This window comes from Symphodus melops (assembly GCF_947650265.1).
Source record: "Symphodus melops genome assembly, chromosome: 22".
NCBI lineage: Eukaryota > Metazoa > Chordata > Actinopteri > Labriformes > Labridae > Symphodus > Symphodus melops.
In genome coordinates this window covers 10,108,935-10,132,922 of record NC_136712.1, presented here as the reverse complement: position 1 = coordinate 10,132,922, position 23,988 = coordinate 10,108,935, and the positions used below count along the sequence as shown (strand labels likewise).

At 41.5% G+C, this 23,988-nt stretch overlaps 1 protein-coding gene across 7 annotated transcripts in view; it reads right to left on the bottom strand.

The window, feature by feature from the left end:
* nrcama (neuronal cell adhesion molecule a) overlaps positions 1-23,988 on the bottom strand; it is a 56,064-nt gene that overhangs the window by 6,977 nt on the left and 25,099 nt on the right. For 2 of the 7 annotated variants that reach the window (XM_079335335.1, XM_079335336.1), the window contains exons 3-25: positions 13,444-13,603; positions 12,970-12,987; positions 12,472-12,577; positions 11,819-12,012; positions 11,442-11,564; positions 11,092-11,262; positions 9,656-9,767; positions 9,344-9,528; positions 8,636-8,767; positions 8,397-8,540; positions 8,148-8,259; positions 7,890-8,056; positions 7,637-7,784; positions 7,385-7,509; positions 6,659-6,688; positions 5,935-6,036; positions 5,455-5,652; positions 5,297-5,367; positions 4,970-5,195; positions 4,463-4,578; positions 3,252-3,462; positions 1,132-1,254; positions 827-1,003 (exon numbers count right to left, since the gene is read on the bottom strand). In XM_079335335.1, coding sequence (XP_079191461.1) covers positions 827-1,003; positions 1,132-1,254; positions 3,252-3,462; positions 4,463-4,578; positions 4,970-5,195; positions 5,297-5,367; positions 5,455-5,652; positions 5,935-6,036; positions 6,659-6,688; positions 7,385-7,509; positions 7,637-7,784; positions 7,890-8,056; positions 8,148-8,259; positions 8,397-8,540; positions 8,636-8,767; positions 9,344-9,528; positions 9,656-9,767; positions 11,092-11,262; positions 11,442-11,564; positions 11,819-12,012; positions 12,472-12,577; positions 12,970-12,987; positions 13,444-13,537 — 3,085 coding nt within the window. In that variant the 5' untranslated portion in view covers positions 13,538-13,603. Of the gene's footprint in view, positions 1-10; positions 77-633; positions 667-826; positions 1,004-1,131; positions 1,255-3,251; positions 3,463-4,462; positions 4,579-4,969; positions 5,196-5,296; positions 5,368-5,454; positions 5,653-5,934; positions 6,037-6,658; positions 6,689-7,384; positions 7,510-7,636; positions 7,785-7,889; positions 8,057-8,147; positions 8,260-8,396; positions 8,541-8,635; positions 8,768-9,343; positions 9,529-9,655; positions 9,768-11,091; positions 11,263-11,441; positions 11,565-11,818; positions 12,013-12,471; positions 12,578-12,969; positions 12,988-13,443; positions 13,604-23,988 lie in introns of all 7 variants that reach the window. The other 5 variants (XM_079335331.1, XM_079335334.1, XM_079335333.1 and 2 more) reach the window with 5 other exon arrangements.

Sequence of the window (23,988 nt, the reverse complement as noted above, 5' to 3'; positions counted from 1 at the left end):
GTGTTTGTACCCTTGTGAAGAGGGGGATGCGGAGACTGAGTGATGGGGGAGGTTGGGTGAGGGGGCTCTGTGAGGCCTGAAAAGAACACGGAAAAGAGTGAGACAACACAGACACAAGCTACAGGAGACAACATTAAAAAAAACAAACAAACAGCAGAGCCAGTGATTTATACTGAACTTAATACCGACATGCTGAGCCGGGCTGCATGCGTATTATTTCAACCCAATATTACATAATTATCTACAAGATATCCTTTGATATCGTAGCATCAGCAGGTACACACAAGGTGTTAGAGCTTGACTGAAACAGACACAGGCAACATGCTGGAAGCTTCTAATGAAACACCAGCTCATTAGAAGAGGAAAATACAAGACGCTAAAACTGTAAGCACATCTTTACACATCTGATATTTCACTTTGATTGGAGGAACCCATTCTTTATGGATACAAGAACTGGGCTTGCAGATGCCATGGAAGTCTGATTTCATTAATACTAGTTTGTTTTTAGACATGCTACCTTAGTGACATGCAGGGAAGAATAATATAAACCACTATTCTAAGCTTAGCAAGTTTTTTTAATATCCGATTATATATGAAGAACATGCAGCTGCTTCCAGTGGTAACTCGGGTTACCTTTGCCTGCCACTACAGTGGGCTGAGTATGAGCTTCAGAGAGAGAAGGAACAAACAAAGGGAAAGAAATAGAGGAGACATATAAGGAATAGAAAAAAAAAGTTGGCCTAATCGTTTACGCTCATAGGAATCTGACACTTGGGTTCATTATTTTGTGTTTTCATTGAGATACTGGTTCAACTAAATAACTCACCTGTGTCCATGATAGTGAAGGCCTCCTCTGTGATGAACGGGCCTGAGCCTTTGATTGTCTTTGCACTCAGGTAAAACTTGTAGAGCATGCTGGAGTTGAGGTTGGCCAGAGTGATGGTGGTCTCGTTGGAGAGGAACGTCATGACCTTGATTGGGCCGAGTTCATTGGTGTTGTTCACTTAAGAAAGAGAAGGGGTGGATGATAGAGAAATTAAGGATGGGAGAGGAGTTGAGCCGAGGAAACAGGAAATGAATACCGTACTTTGAGGAACACATTAGGGTTTGTCAGGCAGCTGAGAAGTCTACCTGGTTGGTATTTTAGTGTGTATCCAGCTAGGCGGCCATTGTTGGTCTTTGGTGGGCCCCATTCCAGAGTGAGCGAGTCCAGACTGGGGTTTAAGACGTTGATAAAAGAAGGAGGTCCTGGAACTGCAAAAAAAAATAATAATCACAAACTGAAGTCAGAGCTGGATATTGCAAAGGAGGATTGTGGTATTCAGCAGGTGTATTGAGTATCCATGGATTAGAGAGGTTACGGCCCAATCTCCATCTCCATACTCATGGACTATGAAGCGAGTCTGTGAGCGCTCGAGGATATCCCAAGGTACGATCATAAGTTCAATACATAACCACAATAATGAAAGACACATGATTATACTGTTAGTCAGAGGTGTCACACACTGCAAACCTGACATCATGACAAAGTCGATGAGGGTTCAGTGCTTAGGCTTTAGGATGGAGATTGGGTTGGAGCCATTGTTGTGGTTCCAGGTTGTTTATAGAGAGTAAAGAGCAGCTATGTTCTGTGTTGCTGCAGGTTTGTTAGGCACAATAAGATATTTTCTATAGACTTCCTGAATTATCAAATACTAAGGTTAAGGACTTGCTTGTCGCCTGCTCTGATTTGTTGATTTTAAGCAGGAGCTGATCTTCAGGAACTGTCAAAAACTGAGGAGGTGGACCCAAGCGCAGAAGAAACAAAACTGGTTTGTTTAAAGAAAAAGTCAAAACGAGGCTTACTTTTTCCAATAAGTACAACTAAAAATAATCACAGGGAGCAACAAGGAAATTCCAGGAAGACACGGGTAATATCCGACAAATGACAACCACTGACAAACTACAATGATGTTACACTGAGGGGAAGAAACACAGAGGCCCTTTCAGTATGCAGTACAGACTTTTCAGTCGGGAGTTTCAGTGAATTAATTTTTCAATTTTCATTTTTAATCGAGAATTAAAGTCCTTTCTAAAATGCTTCTTTTTAATCACTAAAAATCTAACAAATGTCTGCATCATTATAAAACCTTTCCCCCTCTAAATATGTACTGTATGTTATTTTATTATTTCATCTGTTTTTTTTTTACTTAATTTACATTGTGACTTTGTTTTTATTTCACTGACTGTGTATGTGAATCACTCTTCTTGATTAAATCTAAAAAAAAAGTAAAATAATAAAAAAAGTAAAATTAAAAAAAACAAGGCAAGAGGCGGTCGGCTCGGGTAACCAAAATGACACCACTTCCATCCTGAATGATTCAAATGCAGTAGGAACAGATTCAGTGCCTGTCTACTGAGTAGTACTTCCTGTCTTGTCAGTAGGTACCTCTCTACTCTTTAATGCAATGATAGACTGTGTAAGCACTTTGCACTGCACCCACAGATTAAATAGACTCAGGGGTAATCAAACACAGGTGAGGACAATCAGGGCAATCAGGAAGTGAACAAACGTGTGGACCAGAAGGGAAGGCGGAAAGCATGAGGAAGAAGGAGGAAGATACTTAATGGAAAGTCATGATAACATAAAAAAAAGGAAGGGGGTTATTTTCACCCACTAGCATTGACAAAAGTAATTGATCAAGGTCAATTTAGTGTATAGAAGAATCAATAATATCAGTGAGTTTGAATGTATAGTGACAACATTTTGTAGTCCCAAAGGAGATATTAAAGTTGTGATTTTCAACAACCATTGTAACAAGTTAACTATGCAGATTTCTTTCAAAGGAGATCTCGGGAAGTGAAAGCAGAAAAGAAATGTGGTGTGGAGACTTTAATGCTCACAACACTCTCTGGGGTAGTGATCATAATGGAGAAATAGAGGAAGAGTTAATCGAGGAGAGAGCACTTGATGGAAGAGGCATCAGGGTGGACATTATACGAAATGCTGTGTCATGCTTAGATCTTACTCTAGTGTCTGGAATTGTGAGGAACATATGTGAATGGAATGTAAAAAAAACTGATTCTAACAAAAGGGAGTGGCCACTCTCTGTTTTTGTTTTCCATAAATGTTGATATGCATGTTCAGGAAGGTTACACAACAGAAAGATGGTGCTTTCCTTTTACGAAACACGTTTTCGATGAGTCAGGCAGAACTGACACTAAATACACTCTGCAGAGAAGCAAAGTGAGCCGGCGTCAGCCGTACACACCTCCCTCGGGCGTCTCGAATTTCTTGCCGGGACTTGGAGGACCCTCCCCTTTGCTGTTCAGGACCCTGATGGAGAGGTTGTAGACGCTGTAAGGCTGGAGGCCCGGCAGACGGCCTTCGCTACGATTCCCACTGAACGTCAGAACCTGCTCCTCCTTCTGCTCGGCGTCCCCTTCTGTCTCGTGCAAACCGCGCTCGCGACGGTAGTAAACCTGCAGGGAACACAGCAGGAGTTAAGTCATTAATTAATTAATGAGCTGGATTTTGACTTGAGTGTTAAGGATACTATACACATGTAACACGTGTTAATAGGCTTATTGTAATCACACATTGCTGAGAGAGCCTTGAATACTCAACCTTTTTCAAAGGGACAACTTCCAGGTTATGTGTTCAAACCGTTAGAGCTGCGTGTTCATGACTTCATATCTCAGAGAAAATCAAGCACATACGTATATCTAGTATTTTGTCTTCTGCTTTAGCTTCCCACTTGAAGTATTGTCGTGATATGTTGCTGTTTAGTGATTTACTGTTGTTTAGCGGGAATGTTGTTCTTTCGCTTCCTTTTACTCCTGTAATGGTTTGCTCCGATTAGGATGGTGCTTCTCACACACACACACGGCCCTGAATCACACACGTGCACAAACAGGACCTGCGGACATGCACTTGCGGAGAGATGGCAGAGTGGGGCTGCTGCACATTGCCACGCAGAGAGTGCGCCAGAGCGTTTGGGGGTTTCGGTGCCTTGCTCAAGGGCATCTCGGCAATACTCGGGAAGTGACCTGGGAAGTGACTCACCAAACCAACTTCCATATAGTATTATGGTACGAAACGGGGCTTGAACCGGTTCCCAACCTGAGTCCCTATACTGACTTACTGCTGAATACAAGTAGACTCAGCCATAGTTGTTTGTGGCAGCTTGCTGGAGGCTGTTTTCTTTAAGTTTATTAACTTAATCTGCTGTTTTTAAATTAAATTCCCCAAGACTACAGTTCTTTGCTCTTTTTGTTCATTTTTGTACAATAACTCCACCACTTTGTTTTTGCAAAGACTTCTGCCTCCTGAGCAATTCTCCTTCAAAAACGCTTTTTTTTTTTAACCATGCTGAACAGCCACTCATTTAGATGAAATAAAACTGAAACCACTCCTTAATTCATTTTCTTTATAAAGACTTGCAACCAGTTATGTTACAACTAGCATGGATAAGAACTTTACCTTGTATCCCTGTAGTTTTCCTCTGACTGAGGCGGAAGGTACAGGCTCCCAGTGAACCTCTGCCAGCGTGCTGTTGTGCACCATGACCTGCACGCTATCAGGAGCAGACAGAGGCACTGCAGAAAAGATACAAGAGAGAAGCAGCTGAGATTTTTGTTTGAGTCCCAGCAGAAAAACAAGATTTCAGATTATATCATGAAATCAAAAATATAATTTTATCTGTGTAATTTGTCTGGAAGGAAAACATTAATACGCTCATGACTCGATTATCAAATCCAATCAATGATTTTCCATCACATCCTCAAGACGTAACTCTCTGATTACAGTGATGCTGGTTTGGATGATGCCTCTGGAAATCACTTGAATCACATCATCACATTGACTTTTAGGTTAAGTTCATTTACTTTGGGTGACTTTGGATGACTAATTTTTTTTTTTTTTTTTTTTCAAATATAATCTCAAAAACGAAAAAGACTTTACAAAGTAGATAATAATCACTTCACTCACAGTCTTCTCCAGAGTATCCAATCACAGGCTCACTTGCGGGGCCGTTGCCGTAATCATTCAAAGCTTGAACTGTGATCTCATACGGCACATAGGTGGGAGTTCCAGTCACGACAAAATGGGAAACGTTTGCTACTGTCTTTGAAGACCATTCATCCTCCACATCCTTCTGTCTCCACTGCACTTTGTACTGCAGACTGGGCCCATTAGACTGAAATCCTGTCAGTGGCTGTACAGACACATATATTGAAATTCAGATTGTTTAAATATATATTCTAAATAGATGCTAAATACACAGTGATTTTCAGTTAAACTAAAGCCATATCTTACCGTCCAGGAGATGACTAAGTTTCCAGCTTCTGTTCCTACTCCCTGGACGTTTGATGGATTTTCATCAGGAGCTTAGATAAACAAAACCAGATAAGTATTTTGCAACTCTTTAACATGTCATAGTATTTCTTTCCCGACGGGATGACTTTGGTTATCACCTGCAGGGGTGGTCCTGTATTGGCTTGAGGGCTGGCTGGGCTCACTGTAGCCAACGCGGTTGGTGGCCAGGACTCTGAAGGAGTAGTAGACGTATGGAGAGAGGTTTAAGCGTGCCGTGGTGACTGAGCCGGAGACCTCTGTCAGGTTAACCCAAACTCCTGGCTCGTGGAGAAGATCCTCAAATTGGATCAGAAACTCTGAGAATGATAAAAAAAAAGAGTATTTAAAAAAAAATGTATTAATTGATGGCAGTCCAAAAAAGACTACACTTACTTTCACTTCAAAGAGGAATTCAGCAATTCCAGAAATTGTACATACACACATATACACACACATATATACATATATACACACACATATATGTATAGTATATGCATAAGCATTGTTCATAACTACTGTACAGTGTCTAGTTTCAAGTTAAATAGAGAAGTTTGTAGAATCCGTTGCCCTAAAAAAACAAACAGTGCAGTATTTCGTACTCTCTGTGGGACTGTTGTGTTCATCTCCTGGGATCCAGGTGAGCTGGACGCTCCTCGCTGTCTGGTCAGTCAGCTCCAGGTCAGATGGAGGGTCAGGTTTCTCTGCAAACACAACGAGCAGGCCAGCGCGGAAAAAAAGTGAGAATCCTCTTTGATAACAGTCACCCCTTGCTACTGTTTTGATTCAAATCTGAACAGAGTTCTGAAGTCTATAACATGTAGGTTAACTCACTGAAGTGGTTTAAAATGTATATGTGTCCATTCCTCACTGCTGTATAACAATATATCTTCATACAATAACATACAGGAGGAGGTGGTTTACATTATGATTTACATCAAGACATTCATACTATTGTCTTATTAAGAAATGAAAATGACTATTGGTGCATTCAAATATACTAAGTCCAGGCACACCCACACAGGTGTGTCCACTCAGCCTGATTAGCTCTCTGCAATCACACTAACAAGACGGCTAATAAAGCAGGTTAAGTGAAAACACCTGTGTGGCGTGTGCTGACATAATTCTAAAAACTGTAGGGATTTCACATTAAATCAAAATACACATAAAAAAAAAAAGTACCGGTATATGAAATGGTTAAGTAAATAAAGCATTAAGAACAATCCGTACGGATGAAACTAAACATCGAGGTGAAATGGGAGGAAACGGGTTTCACAAACGGAGCTGATGGCAGGTATATCGCTCTAAACTATGGACATAGATTACCGTAGACAATAGCTGGAGTAGGAGTGGCCTCTGAGACAGCAAGAAGCAAAGAGTAAAGAAGAAGAGGTTAGATGTTATTGAAATTTGTTGGAAACAGCAGAAAAGACGGAAGCACGCCGGTACTCTGACACTACACTATGGCTGTGTTCACATTGCACACATTTACAAAAGATTATTTCATAACAGGCACGATTGATTATCTACTACGACCTCCTGCAGGAGAACAAAGTGCTTCATTTTCAGTGATAAAGGTCACTGCAGAGTTAACTCTGTTACTTCCATTGTGATGAAGGCGATTCATCTCATTTGGATCCAACCATGAAAGTGGCCAAAATTTGAAAAACACAAGAACCCATGTCACTTGTGCTGTTTTAAACTCTGATCTGAGTCACATAAGAGCAAAAAAATCTCATTTTAGATCACTTCTGCATGAACCTGGCAGCCTACAAACTGATGCCATGTGATGCTGCAGGTTGTCTCATTAACATTGGATGTACAGTCAGCAGATTCTTTTTTTTTAGCTTTAGATTTTGATGCAGCTAAACATTTAAGAATATATGAACAGAGTGATATCATTTCCCTTGTCTCAATACATTTCCCTTTTTACTTTTTATTTTTTCAAAAAAACACAAATCCAGAAATGGAAAAACCTAAACTCAAACACTCCTCGACTTTGGCAACCTGCGCAAAAAAGCGCTGAACACGCGCATTAGTCTTGGAACCTACCGACGACAGTCAGCATGGCGCTGGCTGAGTCCTTGTCCAGGGTGGTGTTCATGACGCAGGTGTAGGTGCCCTCATCTCCATCCTTCACATCTTTGATGGTCAGACTGTCTGTGTCCACGACAAACCTGATAACAAGGCATCACAGGGGGGGGACGTTACATTTTTCACTTTCCTCCTAAATTACCAACATGGAAAGATATTGTTTTCTGTTATAAATAAGAGTGAAGATGAGATCACTGGGACTCTCCGTACCTCTCATCGTCGGGCAGCTCTCCGTCGTCTTTGAGCCAGGTCATGGTGGGAATGAGGGATGGGTCGTGCTTGACTTTACACTCGAATGCAGCGCTCATTCCTCTCTGCACCACCTTGTACTCAGGCTGCTTCAGGATACGGGTAGGCTCTTTAACAGAAAAATGTTCACAACATGATCTAATGATGCACAAAGAAAATCTCGGAGCCATCATTCTTTAAGACAGAGTTGAGCAGTGACTGGTTGATTTCGTACCTTTGACCTCCAGGTACACGTGGTTCTCCTTTCTGCCCAGGTTGTTGCTGGCAATGCAGGTGTACTTCCCACTGTTTAAGGGCTGGGCCACATGGATCTCAAGAGTGCCGTTCTCATGGATCACATATGGGTCGCCATTTTTAATGCTTGTCTGACTGTCTTTAAACCTGAACAGCGCAAGCAGAGAGAACGTGGGTTTACGATTTCGTTTTTCATTTCTGCATTTGACAAGAAAAACAAGGACAATGTGAATCTCACCAGGTGATGACTGGGATTGGTGAACCGAACGAGGCACAGTGAAGTAAGGCAGGGTTGTTTGAGATGACCTGGTACACTCTGTTGGGTGGTGTGAGCACCCTTGGTGGCTCGGCTGCAGGGAGAGAAACACAACATCAGCTTTCTCTCTCTAGCTCGCCCCTCACACACTACACCGTACATCCAGAGTTTTTAATCACATCTGGGTTACATTTCCAAATAAACAGACTCAGTGTTGCCACTGTGGCTCACCAAGAACGTTGACAAAAGCGTTGGCCATCAGGTAACCAAACTCATTGGATGCATTGCACTGGTACACAGCACTGGATCCTGACTGTACGTTACTGAGAATGACCGTGTCATCGTCCACCTTCCGAGTGTGGTCCTCTGGCGCGTCTATTCCAAAAACAAGACATCAAAATTAGAAGAGACGTCCTTAAAGGCAGAATGTGCCACTTTGCAAATTGAAAGCCTCTTCTGTCCAAACTCACTCTCTAGGGAGACTCCATTGACAAACCAGGTGATCTTGGGTTTGGGTTCTCCGTGTACCCGACAGGTCAGGATCCCGGTCTCATTCGGGGCGAGGATCAGGTTCCTGGGGGCGCTGACCCAGAAAGGAGCCGCTGTGGGAGACAAGGTCCAAGGACCAAATAAACTTCTTACTTCATGACACATGATATACTATATGGGTCAGGAATGCAGTAATATTTGCATCTGTGTAAATGTTGAAATAAAACTTTAACCCTTGCTTAGACATGTTTAGATTAGTATTGCATCCATATACTTCCTGTGATGTAAAGTCATCCTAATTCTAAATATTTTTCTGGAAATGAACACAGAAGTCAGCAGCAAGAATTCATTTCCCTACAGCATGGCTTTTTTTATTTTTTCATTTTACATATTATATTTTATATATAATCCCTGAGAGAAACTCTGGTTAACCCTCTGTTATTGAGAGACAAACACCCACATGAACAACAAGTCCAGCTACCAACTTCCATATTCTTCATCTGCACTGGGACTTGAACCGGCGACCCTCCGGTTCGCTTCTGCCGCCCCGACTACTTTGATCATTTGAATTTAGATCCCATAACTACTGAAGAATCTTCACCAATCCTTCCTCAGAAGGGTAAAAAAAAACGTTTTATCTTTATCAAGATTAAAAACATTGTTTTTTTTTTTTTGACATCATAACGTACCCTTGACGGTGACCTTGATGATGTGGTGTGCGGTGCCCAGGTTGTTCTCAGCTGTACAGCGGTAGTCGCCACCATCAGCTTCAGTCACATCAGAGATCTTGAGCGTTTTCTTAAAATTCTTAAAGGTCATCCTGCTGCTCGGCAGCTCTCCTCCATCCTTCTGCCAGGAGATCTCTGGAGTGGGCCTGTATTTAAAAACAGCATTTATGTTTTGAGGCTATTTACTTTTTTTTTTTTTTTTTTAAATTTCACATTTTAGGAATCGCCCATAGTTTCTCAATGAAACATCATTTTACATGTGTGCCTACTCACAAGCCGTCAGCAATGCACTCCAGCTCCAAAGTCTCCCCTCTCAGAACCATCTTGTTGCTGGTGGCACCCAGAGGTATCATGAAACCAGGGCGACGCTCCCCCACTGGGCTGTCTGAACACAGGAGGATACACAACCAAATCAATACTAAACCACAATATATGATATGAAGGATCCTCTTGCCACAGAGTGACAAAGTGATAAATCAATTTGGGTAAAAGGGACTTTAAAAGGAGTGAGCGATGACCCAACACGATGACATTTTTTTAAAATGCTAATTAACGACCAATTCTACATGGGCAAAATCTCTTTCAGGGAGCGGGAAAACATAGCCATGGAAGGTGTGTGGGATCTGGGTGAAATGCAACCCCCCAAGCCCAGCGTATATCTTTTAGGAGTTACTTATGGAAAAGATTTACATTGATAAAAATACTTCAAAAAAGATATTACAAATGGTTCAATTTAGAATACTAATGTGTTGTATCAGAGTTCTTAAGGGGTCATCTTGGGTAATCACTGAGTGGATCATTAGTATGTGTATAATATATATCTGTATGATTCCAGGAAAGATGCACTTAGCTGAGATGTAATGTAATGCATGCTCAGACCAGAGGATTGAATGTGTTATCTTCTTACAGCAGAGATCACTCACATTACAGTTGTTTCTTAAAAAGTGTTTTTAATTCAATCAACGCAAATCACATGTTTGATTTTCCACCTGCAGAACCCTGAATATTTGAAAACTAAACCCCTTGGAGGACATAAATGAGAGAAACCAAAGGAAGGATTTGGTTAATATGTTCACTGAGGAGGGGATTTCGGTCAGGTTTGGTTAGGTCAGGGAGTGAAAACAGGACTGGGTTCACAGTGAAGGGGCTGAGTGGGATATAAACCAGCAGCACTCACCACTATAGAAATCAGTGATATTGTACAAAGCAGCCACAGTCTCATTCAAAGTTTCCACTGTAATACAACAGAAAATGATAAGCATGCAAAACTAGGACAGAGAAAAAGGACATGTTTCTACACAATGGCTTTGTAAAGTGTTTTCAACAAATGCATTGGCTGTTGGTAAATGCATTTTAAAAAACACAGGATAAGAGTTAAGAAGAACAGTGACAGTATTGTGATAGAACTACTGTAAATCAAGTCACACCAGAATGTCTTTGAGGCTCATGAAAGAGGGGGAAAAGTACACAAATTCATGTGAGGCTAAAAGGTTTGCATGTGGATAAAACACAAATTGCAAAAGAAGAAACATTGGAAAAAAAATCTTAAAATGAGAGAAAAAAAAATGACTTCAAATATCTGAAAAAGGCTTTTTTCAAAATTGTTGTGACAAATTGTCACAAAAAAAAAACAGTTTTTCTGTTCAGTAGTAAAGTGTGTAAAAGCACAGCAAAGAACATGTGTGAGATTTGTCAGTCGAATGACTTACTGTTCAGCACGGTGACTGAGATTGGCTGTTTCTGCTGGATGGTTTGTGTGTGAGGGAAGCGGGCGTAGCAGATGTAGTCGGGCCTGCTGTCTTCTGGGAGAACGTTCGAGAAGTACAAGTCTCCATTCAGAGCCTGGGACACTCGTTTATCCAGCGGTAACCTCTGGAAAACTAAAGGACAGAGAGGGAAAGAGGCATGAAATGAAACAAAAATGTATTTATTTCCTTAAAGGGCCAGTATGCGTTTTTCAGTATGCAGTTTATCCATCAGATCTTTCAACAACCACTTTACAGTTGTTCATGAATAAAATCTAATGTCCTTGAACCATGTGTGCTCTGCAGTGACTCACTGTTATCCATCCAGAAGATGACGGGTGGGGGCAGCCCTGCAGGGGGTCGGCACTGCAGTACCAGGGAAACCCCCATCTGCACCACGATGGCCTCATTTCTCTCCTTCGACCACAAGGGGGACCCTGCGAGTCACAAACATCAAACAAAGGTACTGCAGGCTTCCTGTAGTGTTGTTTCGATAATAGCATGTAGCACATCCATTCATAATTTCTAAAAGAGACATTTTGTTTTGGTGTATTTTTTTTTTTACGCCAAATGAAAATAAAGAAAAGCACATTATGCTTCACTCCTTTGTGCTTCTTGAGGCATAAACGATTATTTAATTAGAGCTCAAATAATACAAAAAGAAAATTTGAAATATGATCCTGAATCTTACTTGACTGTCTGATGACAATGTTGTTGGATACAGCCGTGCCGTGCTCGTTGTGTGCCGTACACTGATATGTTCCCTCGTAAGCCTCTGCCTTTTCCCCGCTGATGTCGATGACCAGAGTTCCTGATCCGGGCTTTATCAGAACTTTGGAGTCTTTCTCTACGTCAAAGTGGCTCCCATTTCTGGTCCATGAGAAACTGGAGGACGAGAGAAATGCATACCTGTGTATTTTTTTCTGTGCTGGAAGCCATGAGGACGTGTAAAAAAGAAGTAAAGAGGCACTAAAGAGTGTTCCAATCAGGAGGCATTGCAGACTGATTTGAATGAGTGATTTTATAGAGAGGGTTTGGTTCACTCATTTCGATTGAGAGCCATGTGTCAAATCCAAACTGTCTAATTCGCTCTGTCAGGTGTGGTTCCCAAATGATCTCCATGGCAACAGTTGCTATAGGGATTTTCCATACTGTTTGTTTAAGCTGCCCTCCGAAGCAGATCTATAATTTCATACAGAGGACAACGGAAAGGAAGCTGCTGAGTTTTGACATCATTTATTACTTCCCAGAGTTTTTGTTGCTAAGTTACGTTAACCAGAAAAGTAACCACTGAAATAAGTGATGAGTGAGAGTTTGTCTGAAGCATTCATGTGATCCTCTCACCTGGGATGAGGCTTCCCCTTTGCCTCACAGTGGATGACAATGTTCTCCCGCGGATCAAAGATGTAATCCTTCGGGGACTGTAGCGTGATAGTGGGGGGTTGGGGCACTGAGGAAACATGAACAGAAACGTAGTTAAGACACACACACGCACGCACGCACACACACACAAACACACACAAACACTTCGCACTTGAAATGACGGAAGAATGGAGACGCGAGCAGCATGCAGCAAGCGTTCATTCAGACTCGACCGTGTCGTTTCACACCATGTGGAGCTGCAAACGAAGCCACAACACACCTAATCTAATAACCTACCTGTCGTCTGTGAGCCGACATATACAGAGCTCCACGCCAAAGCAAGCAAGTCACGCCACACAGAAACACTGTTGACATCACTGCATGCAACTCTAACATCGCTAGAACTCACACAAACTATTCTTTAAAAAAAAACAAAAAACAAAACCAAAACAATTCCTGCAAGTGTTTGTGGAAACTTACATCCTTCCAGAACTTTAGCTTTATGGCCACCGTAAAACGCCGTACCACAGTGATAGGATAGTGAGGAAAAGGTGTTAGTTTTTTTTGTTGTTGCAAGGAGTAAACCACAGGTTCAGGTGAAAAAGTTGAACGTTCAACATACTTTCATGCACCGTATTGAGGCTGCCTTCTTTGGAGGGGATTTCAGTTACGTTAGGCAGGGGCAATCGATGCACAAGGAGTAGTTGAAGAATAATTTTAAGCGGGATGTGTTACAGATAGATAAATAGATAGGTAGAATTCTTAAGAAGTTTAATTGCATTTCATAGCTGAAACTGCAAACTTTATTCCATGCCGATGCGTGCAAAGCTGAAACAGGGTTCAATGGAACTTCTCCAACAGTTTAGAAAATTAAGATGCAAGCTGCATAGTTGGTTGAAAAGTTCCTACTTCCGTAATGATAGTAATTCTGATATTGATAAAGACAATACTTACGATCCAGCGGCACCTCCAGCGCCGAGGTCATGTGACACAAGAGTACCATTAGCACAGCTCCGAAGCATTGCTCCCACTTTCTGTGCCTGTCCATGGTTAAGTGGCTCACAATTACCCTTTATTATGTTGATGATGTTCTGTTACGACGTCTGGATTCAAACTGTAAAGAGAAAAAAATAAATAAAACAGGCGTAGCAACATATTCATGAGAAATGATGATAAAAGTTTAAGCTCATTTGCACCTTGAACACACACAAACAAGTAGAGCCCGAACGATTAATTACCTTACACTAGCAGTTCTTTGTCACCAGAGTGAGCTATATTGTTTACAACAAGCATTACCACTCTCCAGAGTGCGGGGAGGTGTGTCACGTACAGGTACAGTACATGTGCAGCTCCTTTGTGACCATCTTAGTTATACTGTATCTCTTTTCCAAAAGTGTTTGAAGCTAATCGTGAGGGATTAACACAATAAACGTGTACATATCTAGTGCTACAGATGAAACGTCGTTTTGAGAAAGGTATCGGCTGATATATTGGTATCGGACCCAAAAATCCCGTATTGGTCAGGCCCTACCAAAAAAAGGCTCAAAATGTGAAATGTGGACAAAATGTAACCATAAAAAAGAAAGATGTAGATGCAGACTATTACGTTTGAGCCTTAATGGAAGGTTTACTTTGTTCTTTGTTTGCTTAAAATACAAACTTGAGTGTGTATAAGAGGATGACGAGTGGCTTGTCGGTTGCATGACCGGTAAATCTGCCGCTTCATGGTGCTTAGCAGGAGGAAAACGTCAAAACAAACCTGACGCCAGTCCTTGGAAGTGAAACAACTAAAGACTCTTACCCTCTTCATTCCTGTTTTAATAAGTCATTATCATTCTGTAGTTCAAGATTCAATCAAGAGGGCTAAATACAAGCATGAGGGTAGGATCGCTAACAGATTTATGTGGGATTCTCTGAGTTATTCAGCTCTGGTTGTGTCCGTAGTGTGGCTGTATTATGCCCAGTCCACCACGTGTTGGCCTCTAAACATATGGCATGTGAGTGCACTCAGCTGGAATGACAACCAATAAAGCTGAGCAGAAGATTGGCACGTGCATGCGCAGACGCACCACATTAGTGCTAGCGTCCTAGACGGCTTCTCAAATGGAAAGAGATACACATGAGTGCAAATCCCACGAGCACTGCTCTGAACCACAGATTGATAAACACAGCAGCACGTAAACATGTTGCCATTAATGGGCTTTTAACAGCACCATTAGGAGCAGGAAACCTTTTGTTTTTCAGCTTTTATTTTTCAATATACAATATGCATTGCGTTATGAGAGCTGTACAAATGTTAACTTTTATGTGAATGGATTTAAATTCCCGTCAGCAACCTTTCAGAATGTTGCTGTTGTTGCAGGAAAAGTGTGTTTGGCAATTCTTTATCTTCATCTCATGGTTTGATCTAAATCATTTTAAGATTTTTGTCTACATTTGAGCAATGACAGACTTCATGTTGTGTGCCTGACTTGTGGAAACGCACGTGTTTTCCTGTTGGATGAAAAGCAGCCAAGGTGTGACAGTGACTCCTTCCAGCAGGCTGAGATGGACTCTGATATGAAGCAGTGTGCTGCTGTTTGGTAAATGGCTCTTATACCTTGATTATTTATGACTCTCACATGTGTCCTTGAGTGTATACTGTAGGCGAACAGACACATGCTGGTACACAGGCTGAGCGTGTGCACAGAAGAACCATTTTAAGGTCTTCAGAGATATCCATCTAAAGTTAAAATTAGCGCGCTATTAGATTCAGGCCTGTTACTTACTCCTGCATTCAACAGAAGAGAAAGCATATCTCATGACTTAGAGGAGCGCGGCGTAATGACACACACTAACACACAGAGAGCAGTGTGTCAGATTCTATCCAGCTGAGCTAGGCAGAGTGTGAGCTAATACGACCCCAGGACACAACTAATTACGCCGACACGTCCTATTGGATAAAACTCTCACTAGTTAATCGAGAGGGAAAACAGCAGAGAGGGAGAAAAAGAGAGTGGAAGAGAGCAACACAACAAAGTGCATTAAGTGCAAGCCATGCATGCTAAATCTGCTAATCTCATTGTGAAATAAAGCAATGTGACATCATGCAGATGTAATAACCCTTATATAGATTAATTACAATAATGCTCCATGCTTTTGCAGCATTAAAAAAAATCCTCCCCCCCCCTCAGCGACAGTGGCCATATTTAACCAAGCTGGACCTCCAGGCCATTCACCTGGCAGGCTGCTCATAAGCGGCCCTTTTGTCTAAAAGGTAATGAGTGATGGGAAAAGAGGACGTAGATGATGAGGCTTGATGAGCAGGATTGATGACAATGAGAATTACACTCACGATCGAGCAAAGAGGAAGAGAAACTCTAAAGCCAGAGGGAAGAATGTGACAGCTGATGTGTGAAAAATGATGTGCTGCAGCTGCATTTATATTAATCCATGGAGCGCTTGTGCAAAAGGACTCATTTCCGAGGCTGATAAAAGTGTTAAAATAATTAATAATAGAAAAAAGTCAATCAGCAGACAATTTCTGAAAAGATTTTCTAATGAACATAGTTGAACAACGATACTTAAAGGGATACTTCACCCATTTGCATGAAGCTTTGTATCATTAGAAACATGGTAGTAGTGTTGGACAATATGACGCTTTTTGCATCACATGAAGAAAACTTTCAAGCAAAGAAAAACACATTTTTCTCGTCTCAGGGCAAAATGAGGGTTGGATTCACGACCATTCAACACTACTACCATGTTTCTAATGATACACAGCTTCATGTAAATGGGTGAAGTATCCCTTTAAACTAACGCAAACAAACACTTTCATTAGAATCCTTCGATAATTTAAGTTTAGCCCATTTCAGTAATATCAAAGAAAACACTAGTCACACAAAATAATACTGAGTCAAAGGCCATTGGAGAACTGTGTGTCTGACAAATATGCTGACACTAAACATTATGTAAGAGTGCTGCTTTCTTTTTATTCAAAATTCATACCATCAGCAAAATATGATGGAAAAGGTTTTGTTTTTTTTCCTACAAGATGTCTTCGGGCCATGTTTGCCTTTATTGGATAGGACAGCTGAAGAGAGACAGGAAAAGTGTTGGGAGGAGAGAGTGGGGGATGACATGCGGCAAAGGGTCGAGGATGGATTTAAACCAACGCCTGCTGCGATGAGGAACTCCAGCCTCTGTTCACGGGACGCGTCACATAACCAATAGGCTAACGGCGCCCCTGAAAAATGTTTTTGATCTTAATAGGCCGCAACTTTGAGTAAGTTCGGGGCGCTGAATTTTGAAGTACACTGAAGTATATTTGTCCTGTTAAATGATACTTTTTCTTTTCCTCAACAACAAAGATAGATGTAAACCGCAAAAAAAAAAAAAAAAAAAAAAAAAAAAAGGCAGCTTTGTGACTTTGTAAAAGAGAACCCCAGCTTTGATACTCGCTACTCAAGATAATCAATGAAGGCAAATCCACAGCTAAGACAAAAACTGGCCTCCTTCTTGTGTGAATGAACTCTTTTGTAAATGTGGGCTAATTCATTCAGTACAATATGCATTAGGACCAATCTTTCAAGTAAAACATGAAGTGAATATTGTTTTCAAGTTACCAAAACGTGATTATTTAAAAGAACAATCCTCTAATATTAACAAATCTCCATGTTATCATGTGCTCTTCATTGGCCGGGCTATGTCACTCTTTTTTTATATCTGACCAGGGTCACATCTCCAGAGAGGCAGAGAGAGATTTATTGCCTGGGGGTGAAAAATAAATCAGGATACAACAGCGATGACTCCGGAAACACGGGCACATCAGAAAACAGACACGCATAAATAACATTAGCTGCAAATGTCAACATCTCCATATTTCAACAGCCTGGATGCCAGCGAGTATTAAGAAGCAAAATGCTCATTCACGAAGGAAACTGTTGTTTTGTTTGCATTATTATACACCATAAAACTGAACTCTACCATCCTAAAGGGAGCAGACAAATGTACTTTCATACTAGTTTGAAGCAAAGTCAAAAAAAAAATTTTCTGAAAGGCAGTTTGAGTGATTTTTTTTGTTGTTTTTAAGTTAAAGGCCACACCACAAGGCTGTACTGTGTTGTGAAGTGAAGTGAAAGACATCACCTCTCGAGGCGCTATCCTCCAAAAAAGGCTCTAAAAAAAACCATTACACACATACAGTGAACCTAAGCGCGTCAAATATCTGCAATACTAATCTTCTCACAGGGCACGCACAAAAAAGATGATGACGAGGAGGACTCGGAGGAGGATGAGCGTCACGACAATGAGCGTCTTCAGCTGGTGGGCAGGTCATCCCTCATCCTCCTCTTCCCTCTTTTCTCTGACTCAGGGGTCAAAGCCCAGAGGTCAATGAGGCCAACTCTGCTTCCTCGTGTCTTACTCTCTCTCTTTCCCTCTCTCGTTCTCTCCTTTGATTTCACTCTGTCGTTTCGCCAACCGTTGTTGATTAAAGTCTGTGAGAACAGTGTAGTCTGCCTGTCAGACTGAAATGACTTGTTTGGGCCTCAGTGATGTACACCGTACAGTGTTTACAGTATCTTACAGTAAGGAGGACATTTTAACAGACGATAATGGCGGACATCAAACATCTCTGCCTTCAAAGTTCATGCAAAATGTTTTCATCCTCACACATTCTCCATAAGGATGCCTATCATCAGTCACATTTGAAGAGTTTGTAATGATTCTTCGCATAGTCATCAACTATGAGTTCATATTAAACACCTTAAATACTGCAGCAAATCTTCAATACCCTTCATCTATTGTCTCTAAGGCCTTTAGCCTGGTGTGAAGTGTTCATAGCTGTGGCCATAAGTCCAACACTTAGTGTATGTCTATACATCATGATGTATGTGTGGTGTGCTTGTAAAGAGAAAACAATGCTTTCATAGAACACTTTTTGAGTATTAGTTTGCATTTCTATTCATTTTGATTCTGATCTGGGTTTTTCAGTACAGGTTGTCTACACATCCTTTACTGTGTAGAATGAAATGAAGCCGCCGCCGCGCGCCTTTATAAATACGTATGTAAAATAAATATCTTTTCTAAAAGAGGGATTTGCCTTTAAATACAGTAGTAAAGAGAAAGTAAAGAGACAGGAAGTCCTGCTTTGTCCACAGAGGTCAACAAAATTAACACAGCACTCCTCACAGGCGCTTCAAACAACACTTTTTTGAAGCAGTTGAGCCTTTGATGACTAATCTCTGTTTAAACTGTTTTTGAGTTCAGTTTTTTAGTCTTCCAGTGTCGACTCAGCCACTTGTGTTTAATTCAGTGATTTTGAACTATAAATCTCAGTCAGTGAACTCAGACAGAAAGGAGTCCTTAGCAAACTTCAGCAGAGTGAAGGTTATTGTCAGTGATTAGAAAGGACTTTAAAAGACATTGCATGATATGAAGCAGCATGATGTGAAGCCTGCTGACACAAATCCAACAGTCCTTCTGGCTCTCGCTTCGCGAACCCTGCAGCAGCGTGCTAAGTTGGTCACTCCACAGCCTTCAGTCACAGTGAGAGACAGTGAGGCGTGACAGCCTGACTAGACAAATGAGGGAGTGGGGCAGGACGAGTATTACAGGGAGGGATGGAAACACAGTCATCTGCAGTCACATCAGATCACGGTGACAGATTTTTCTTAGAAAATATCCCGAGCCGGACTGCTCTCTCTCATCTGCAGCTTAGTGCACCGATGCATCACTGTAATTTGTACATAAACACACTAAAACTCGGTTTCTCAGTGATTTAGTATCCTTGGAGACTTCACTCCTAGACATACAGGAAAGGCAGAATTAACACATTAACATTACACGGAACTGCAGCTGCATTCGGGCTTAATCTGAGTTTTTCCCAGTAACTGATCTGTGGAATAAGGAGCTCAGAGATCCCAAAAACACAAGAGGAGGAACTAAAGCTGCTGTGTGACGGCCCACACTCTATGCTCACAACCCTGAAACAATAGCAGTGGTTGAAAACAAAAAAATGGTGAAACTGTTTGACCCTTAACAGTGAAAGAGAAAAGAGGGGGGGGGGCCGGGTTCAAGGAAATGCAATGACATGAATCACAACATTTCAGTTGAATTCCAGAAAAAATTAAAGCTCCATAAAGCTCAGGAGAGCCAGGATCAAGTGATGCCTCTTATAACTTTTTTTGCAACCTGCCTTCACGCAAAAGAAGTCACGTGCCCAAGTACTAATGAAAACATATAGAGACTGTAGCAGCTTTAAATGATCATGCTGCCATTTCACGAGCTTGGTTTTCGGGGGTTGTACAAAAAAGGCACTTCGAGCATCTTTGAAGAAGGAATGCAAAATGTAAATCTATGCCAGCGTGTACCAGACAACAATTTATGAGACACCAGAACAGACATGTCGACATGTTTAGTCCTCAGTGTAAACACGTGAAGTGAAGGCTGACCCCTGGGCAGAAGACTCCAACCTGCTCTCAGTCCTCGTCTCTGTATCCGTCAGTGTGATAACTTTATTGGCCGACTACGCCGACCACAGACGTTGGTCTCTCGTTCCTCTGATCCCTCTTTTTCTCTCCCTCCTTGGCTGAGCCACATCAAGCGACAGGTCTGCTGTGAACAAAGCCTGTCCCGTAAAGTGAGAAAGGAGCCCTACTTCTTTGGGGCAAAGCCTGGACTGGACTATTTGATCCTAAACAAAGACAAGGGGCAGCACTGCCTCGCTAATCCACATTGATAGATGGGCTGCTATTCATTCATGTTTCATATCTTTATACTGAGTTAAGTGTCGTTTACTTACGCACAGTTACGCTGCAGACAAAGGATGGATAGTGTTACACTTTCTTCACCTCGAAATGTAACAAGATACTTTAAGAAAGATGTGGGGAAAGACACAGAGACAGAGAGAAGTGACTATGTTTATGTTCTTATGAAAAGAAAAAAAGGTGGAAATGGCGTTTTTCTGCTTTACTGGTATTGTAAGATTGGACTTCCGTTAAAGCATGTACAAAATAAGTCTAGGAATCAGTTTAAGTAATGCAAAAAGCGCACAGGTTTGGAACTGAACCGAAATTAGAGGCTCTAAACCTAAAAGATGACCTAATTATTCATACTCATAACCAGCCAGGAGTTTAACTGTTGCTCAAGAGCACTTCTGCCAGGTTTCCCTCTCAGTATCCAAAGTTTCGGTTGCTTCATTAAAAGAGTCTCGTGGTTTAACTGCTGACTTCATCAGAAGCTGTCCACAACATTGGAAGTTATTGTGAGAGGAGCTTTGGCTACACTAACACCACTTCTTTGTAAAGAAAAGACAGAACGAGCAGCCTCTTTGTCTCCAACATCCACCCAAACCGGATCACACACAGCCAGCCACATTATCAGAACAAACAATCTCTGCCTCTTTCTTGCACGTGGTTACACGCACACGCACACACACACACACACACACACACACACACACACACACAGACAACCATGTATAGGAGAGGCTTCCCCTTTTTTGGGGTCAGTTTTTCTAGCACCATCCGCAGAATCCCCCAGCGCCTGCTTTTCTCTGAGGCTTTGTGTAGTGCTGATGGTCAGCATGTGCCAGTCCATAACCCCCCCGCCCCAAAACAATCCACACCTCCACATCCACCCCACAGGGGCTATTGTCCTTAATGTTGTTTACCACTGGGATAAAGCTGAAACTGCATTGGGTTTTGTAGGGAACAAGGTGATACCTTTGGCAATAAAAGAAGTGGCACGCAGTTCAAACAGTATTTCTTGGCTGCATTACAGAGTGTACAGTAATCATGGAAAAGGAAATGTGTACATGCATGGAAAATATTCAATGTCTAATTAAAAACAGAACAAGTACAGTAAAAAAAAAGATAGTGTCATCTGCATACGGTGATATATAATATTGAATACTTGAAACTTGCGCATAGCATGAATGTTGGGATATATGATCAACAACCAAATGCGAACTGTTACCGGTTTTATTCCGAACCACTAGATCTACATTAGGCCAATTTGACATTCAGCCAGATTCTTATGCAAAGTGATATACAAAAACAGAAACCGTCTGTATCTTGTCTGAGCTTAAAATGTCTCCGCTTGGCAAACTATGAAGGAGGTCTTTGTCTCCGGAGACTGACATAATTTTATTGACATTTTAAGACGAGAAAGAACAAGTGTACAGATACAACAAGGGGAGACGTGAAAGTGAAGGTCTCCTGAGCCCTCCTCAAAGTAACAAAAATGTGTACTGTTGCAATAATTTCCAATTTCTTAAGTCTGATACGAAGAGACAAAAAAAGAGTATCAAAATGTCATGTCTTGTCTGTACTTTTCTTTTTCCCATTCAGGGAATAGGAGCAGCCCTGTATTTCCATGAACTGAATCCTAACAGCTTTGCTTCAGGCGAAGGTCGTGTGATCCTGTTCAAAAGGTAAAAGGTGTCACACCCACTGCCAGAGAAAAGACATTTTCAGCACAAACTGCTTTGAGAAACTGGAACCAAAAAAAAGTTTCCCACGAAGCAAATGGATTATTTCTTATGTTTATCTGTGAAAAGATCAGATGTACATGCTGGAAAATGAGAATTTAGGAAGATACTGATGGGCTAGTGTTAAGGTCGTAGCCCATGTACAAAGGCTTTGGTCCTCTAAGCGGGAGGCCTGGGTTTAAGTTTAAGTGTCCTATCGATATGAAGTCAAACCCAACCCAAAAAGAATCTTCACAGGCCTTTAACATTGATTTCTAAAAAAATATAAATTGAGGTTTAAATGGGAAACCGACTTGGGCTTCTATAGCATATTTGTAGTCTTCAAAAAAACAATTTTCACACTGAATGCCACACTTACACATTCACACAGTTTTAGTAAAACCAAGGGGTTTAACTGGTATAGCCATAAAAGCAACAACTGCTCTAAATAAAGCACTTGACTTGCCCATGTGTTAAACATAAAAAGCTTGAACTGGTAGCTGCCATTGAAACTCCATTCATCTGACCTCCAATTATAGCAGTGTGATGTGTGGGCAATTGCACACATTTTGCCAGACGCATGGACCAGTTTGTTGGCTGCAGGCAGACTGGTTGAGCTTTGGACACATGCCCATATGACATGAGTGTGGGCAAATGTGCCAACATACACACATACATGTGGATGAAGGCCCATGTCTCGCCTGTCTCAGGTCATCTTATCAAAGCCGTGGGCTCATCTAGAGCAGAGGGCCATGCTGTTTATGTGTGCTACTCTCTTACAGATTGTCCATAAAAATGCATGGGCTGTTGTATAAAAGTAAACAGTAAAAGAGACGGGACAAAATCCAACCAACCCATTAATAGTCATAGAAAGGCAATTCAGCAATGGATCATTCTTGCTGCTCAGGTAGCCAATCGGACTGTAAACAATGCAGTGTATGGACAAGAACTCATAGCCAGTTGCCTTATTGCTAACCGCTGGTTACACCGGGAGCCTTTAAAAGTCGGCCATTTTGTCGGTGATGTTCGCAGATATGTTTTGACATGTGGTGCATCTCTGTAGACATTTCTGTGTACAAGATAAAGAGCCATAACCAAATATATTGTCTGAATCTGGTGTCCGGGAAGTGTCTCCACAACAATTCTACATTATTTCCTGAGGGAAGTGAAAACTGGTGTGGGTGTGAAACTTTTTAAAACGATGCTTTTTTTTTTTCAGAATTCAACTGCAGAAATCTGCTGTACAAAAACAGAGAGAAAAAAAAAAATATATATTCTTGTCAACGTTAAGGTGTGCTTTAAATGGGAAGCATGCATGTTGGATGAAAAGATCTAAAATCAATATTCAGTCTCATTCGAACACAGAGTGCCATTGGACACTGGGCACATAAATCCAGCCTGTGAACGGGCCAAGTCTCATTGGTATTCCTGGATGCTATTGCTAGGTAACAGGTATTGATGAGCTGATAGATGCACGTGGCCTTGGTACGTGACTCTCTGACATGAGTTACAGTAGTTGTCCCTGAGGGATTTGTATCAGCGTGTTTGTGTGTCCTTCAGGGAAAGACAGTTATGTCTTTATGGTTGGGGTTCCTACAAATTGTTTTCAGGCGTTTATCTGTCACTGAGACCTTTATTGGGCTCGGTTCATTCCACCTTTCATCAACGGCTGCAAAAGAAGCGCAACATTAGAATTATAGCCTTTGAGTTACACAATAAGGTATGTTTCCTTGTGAAGAGTGTCAATATTGGTCATGTCTGGTTGAAATAATGACAGCAGGGCAAAAATGCACGACGAAAAAGAACAGGGCAGGAGGTGAGAGTGGGGGAGGGGACTGATTGACGGTGCAACAAGCTGCCATGCCCCCTTTTTTTTTCTCCTCCATCCATCTGTTCCATTAGGATTACTCATTTGTAGAGAGATGGAGGGGGAGAGGGGAGAAGGGTGGGAGGGCAAAGTCTGGCAGAGGAGGAGAGCCATCATTAAAAACCTACAACACCTGACTTCAGATCCCTTTTCCATAGTATCTTTTCAGTCAAATAAACTG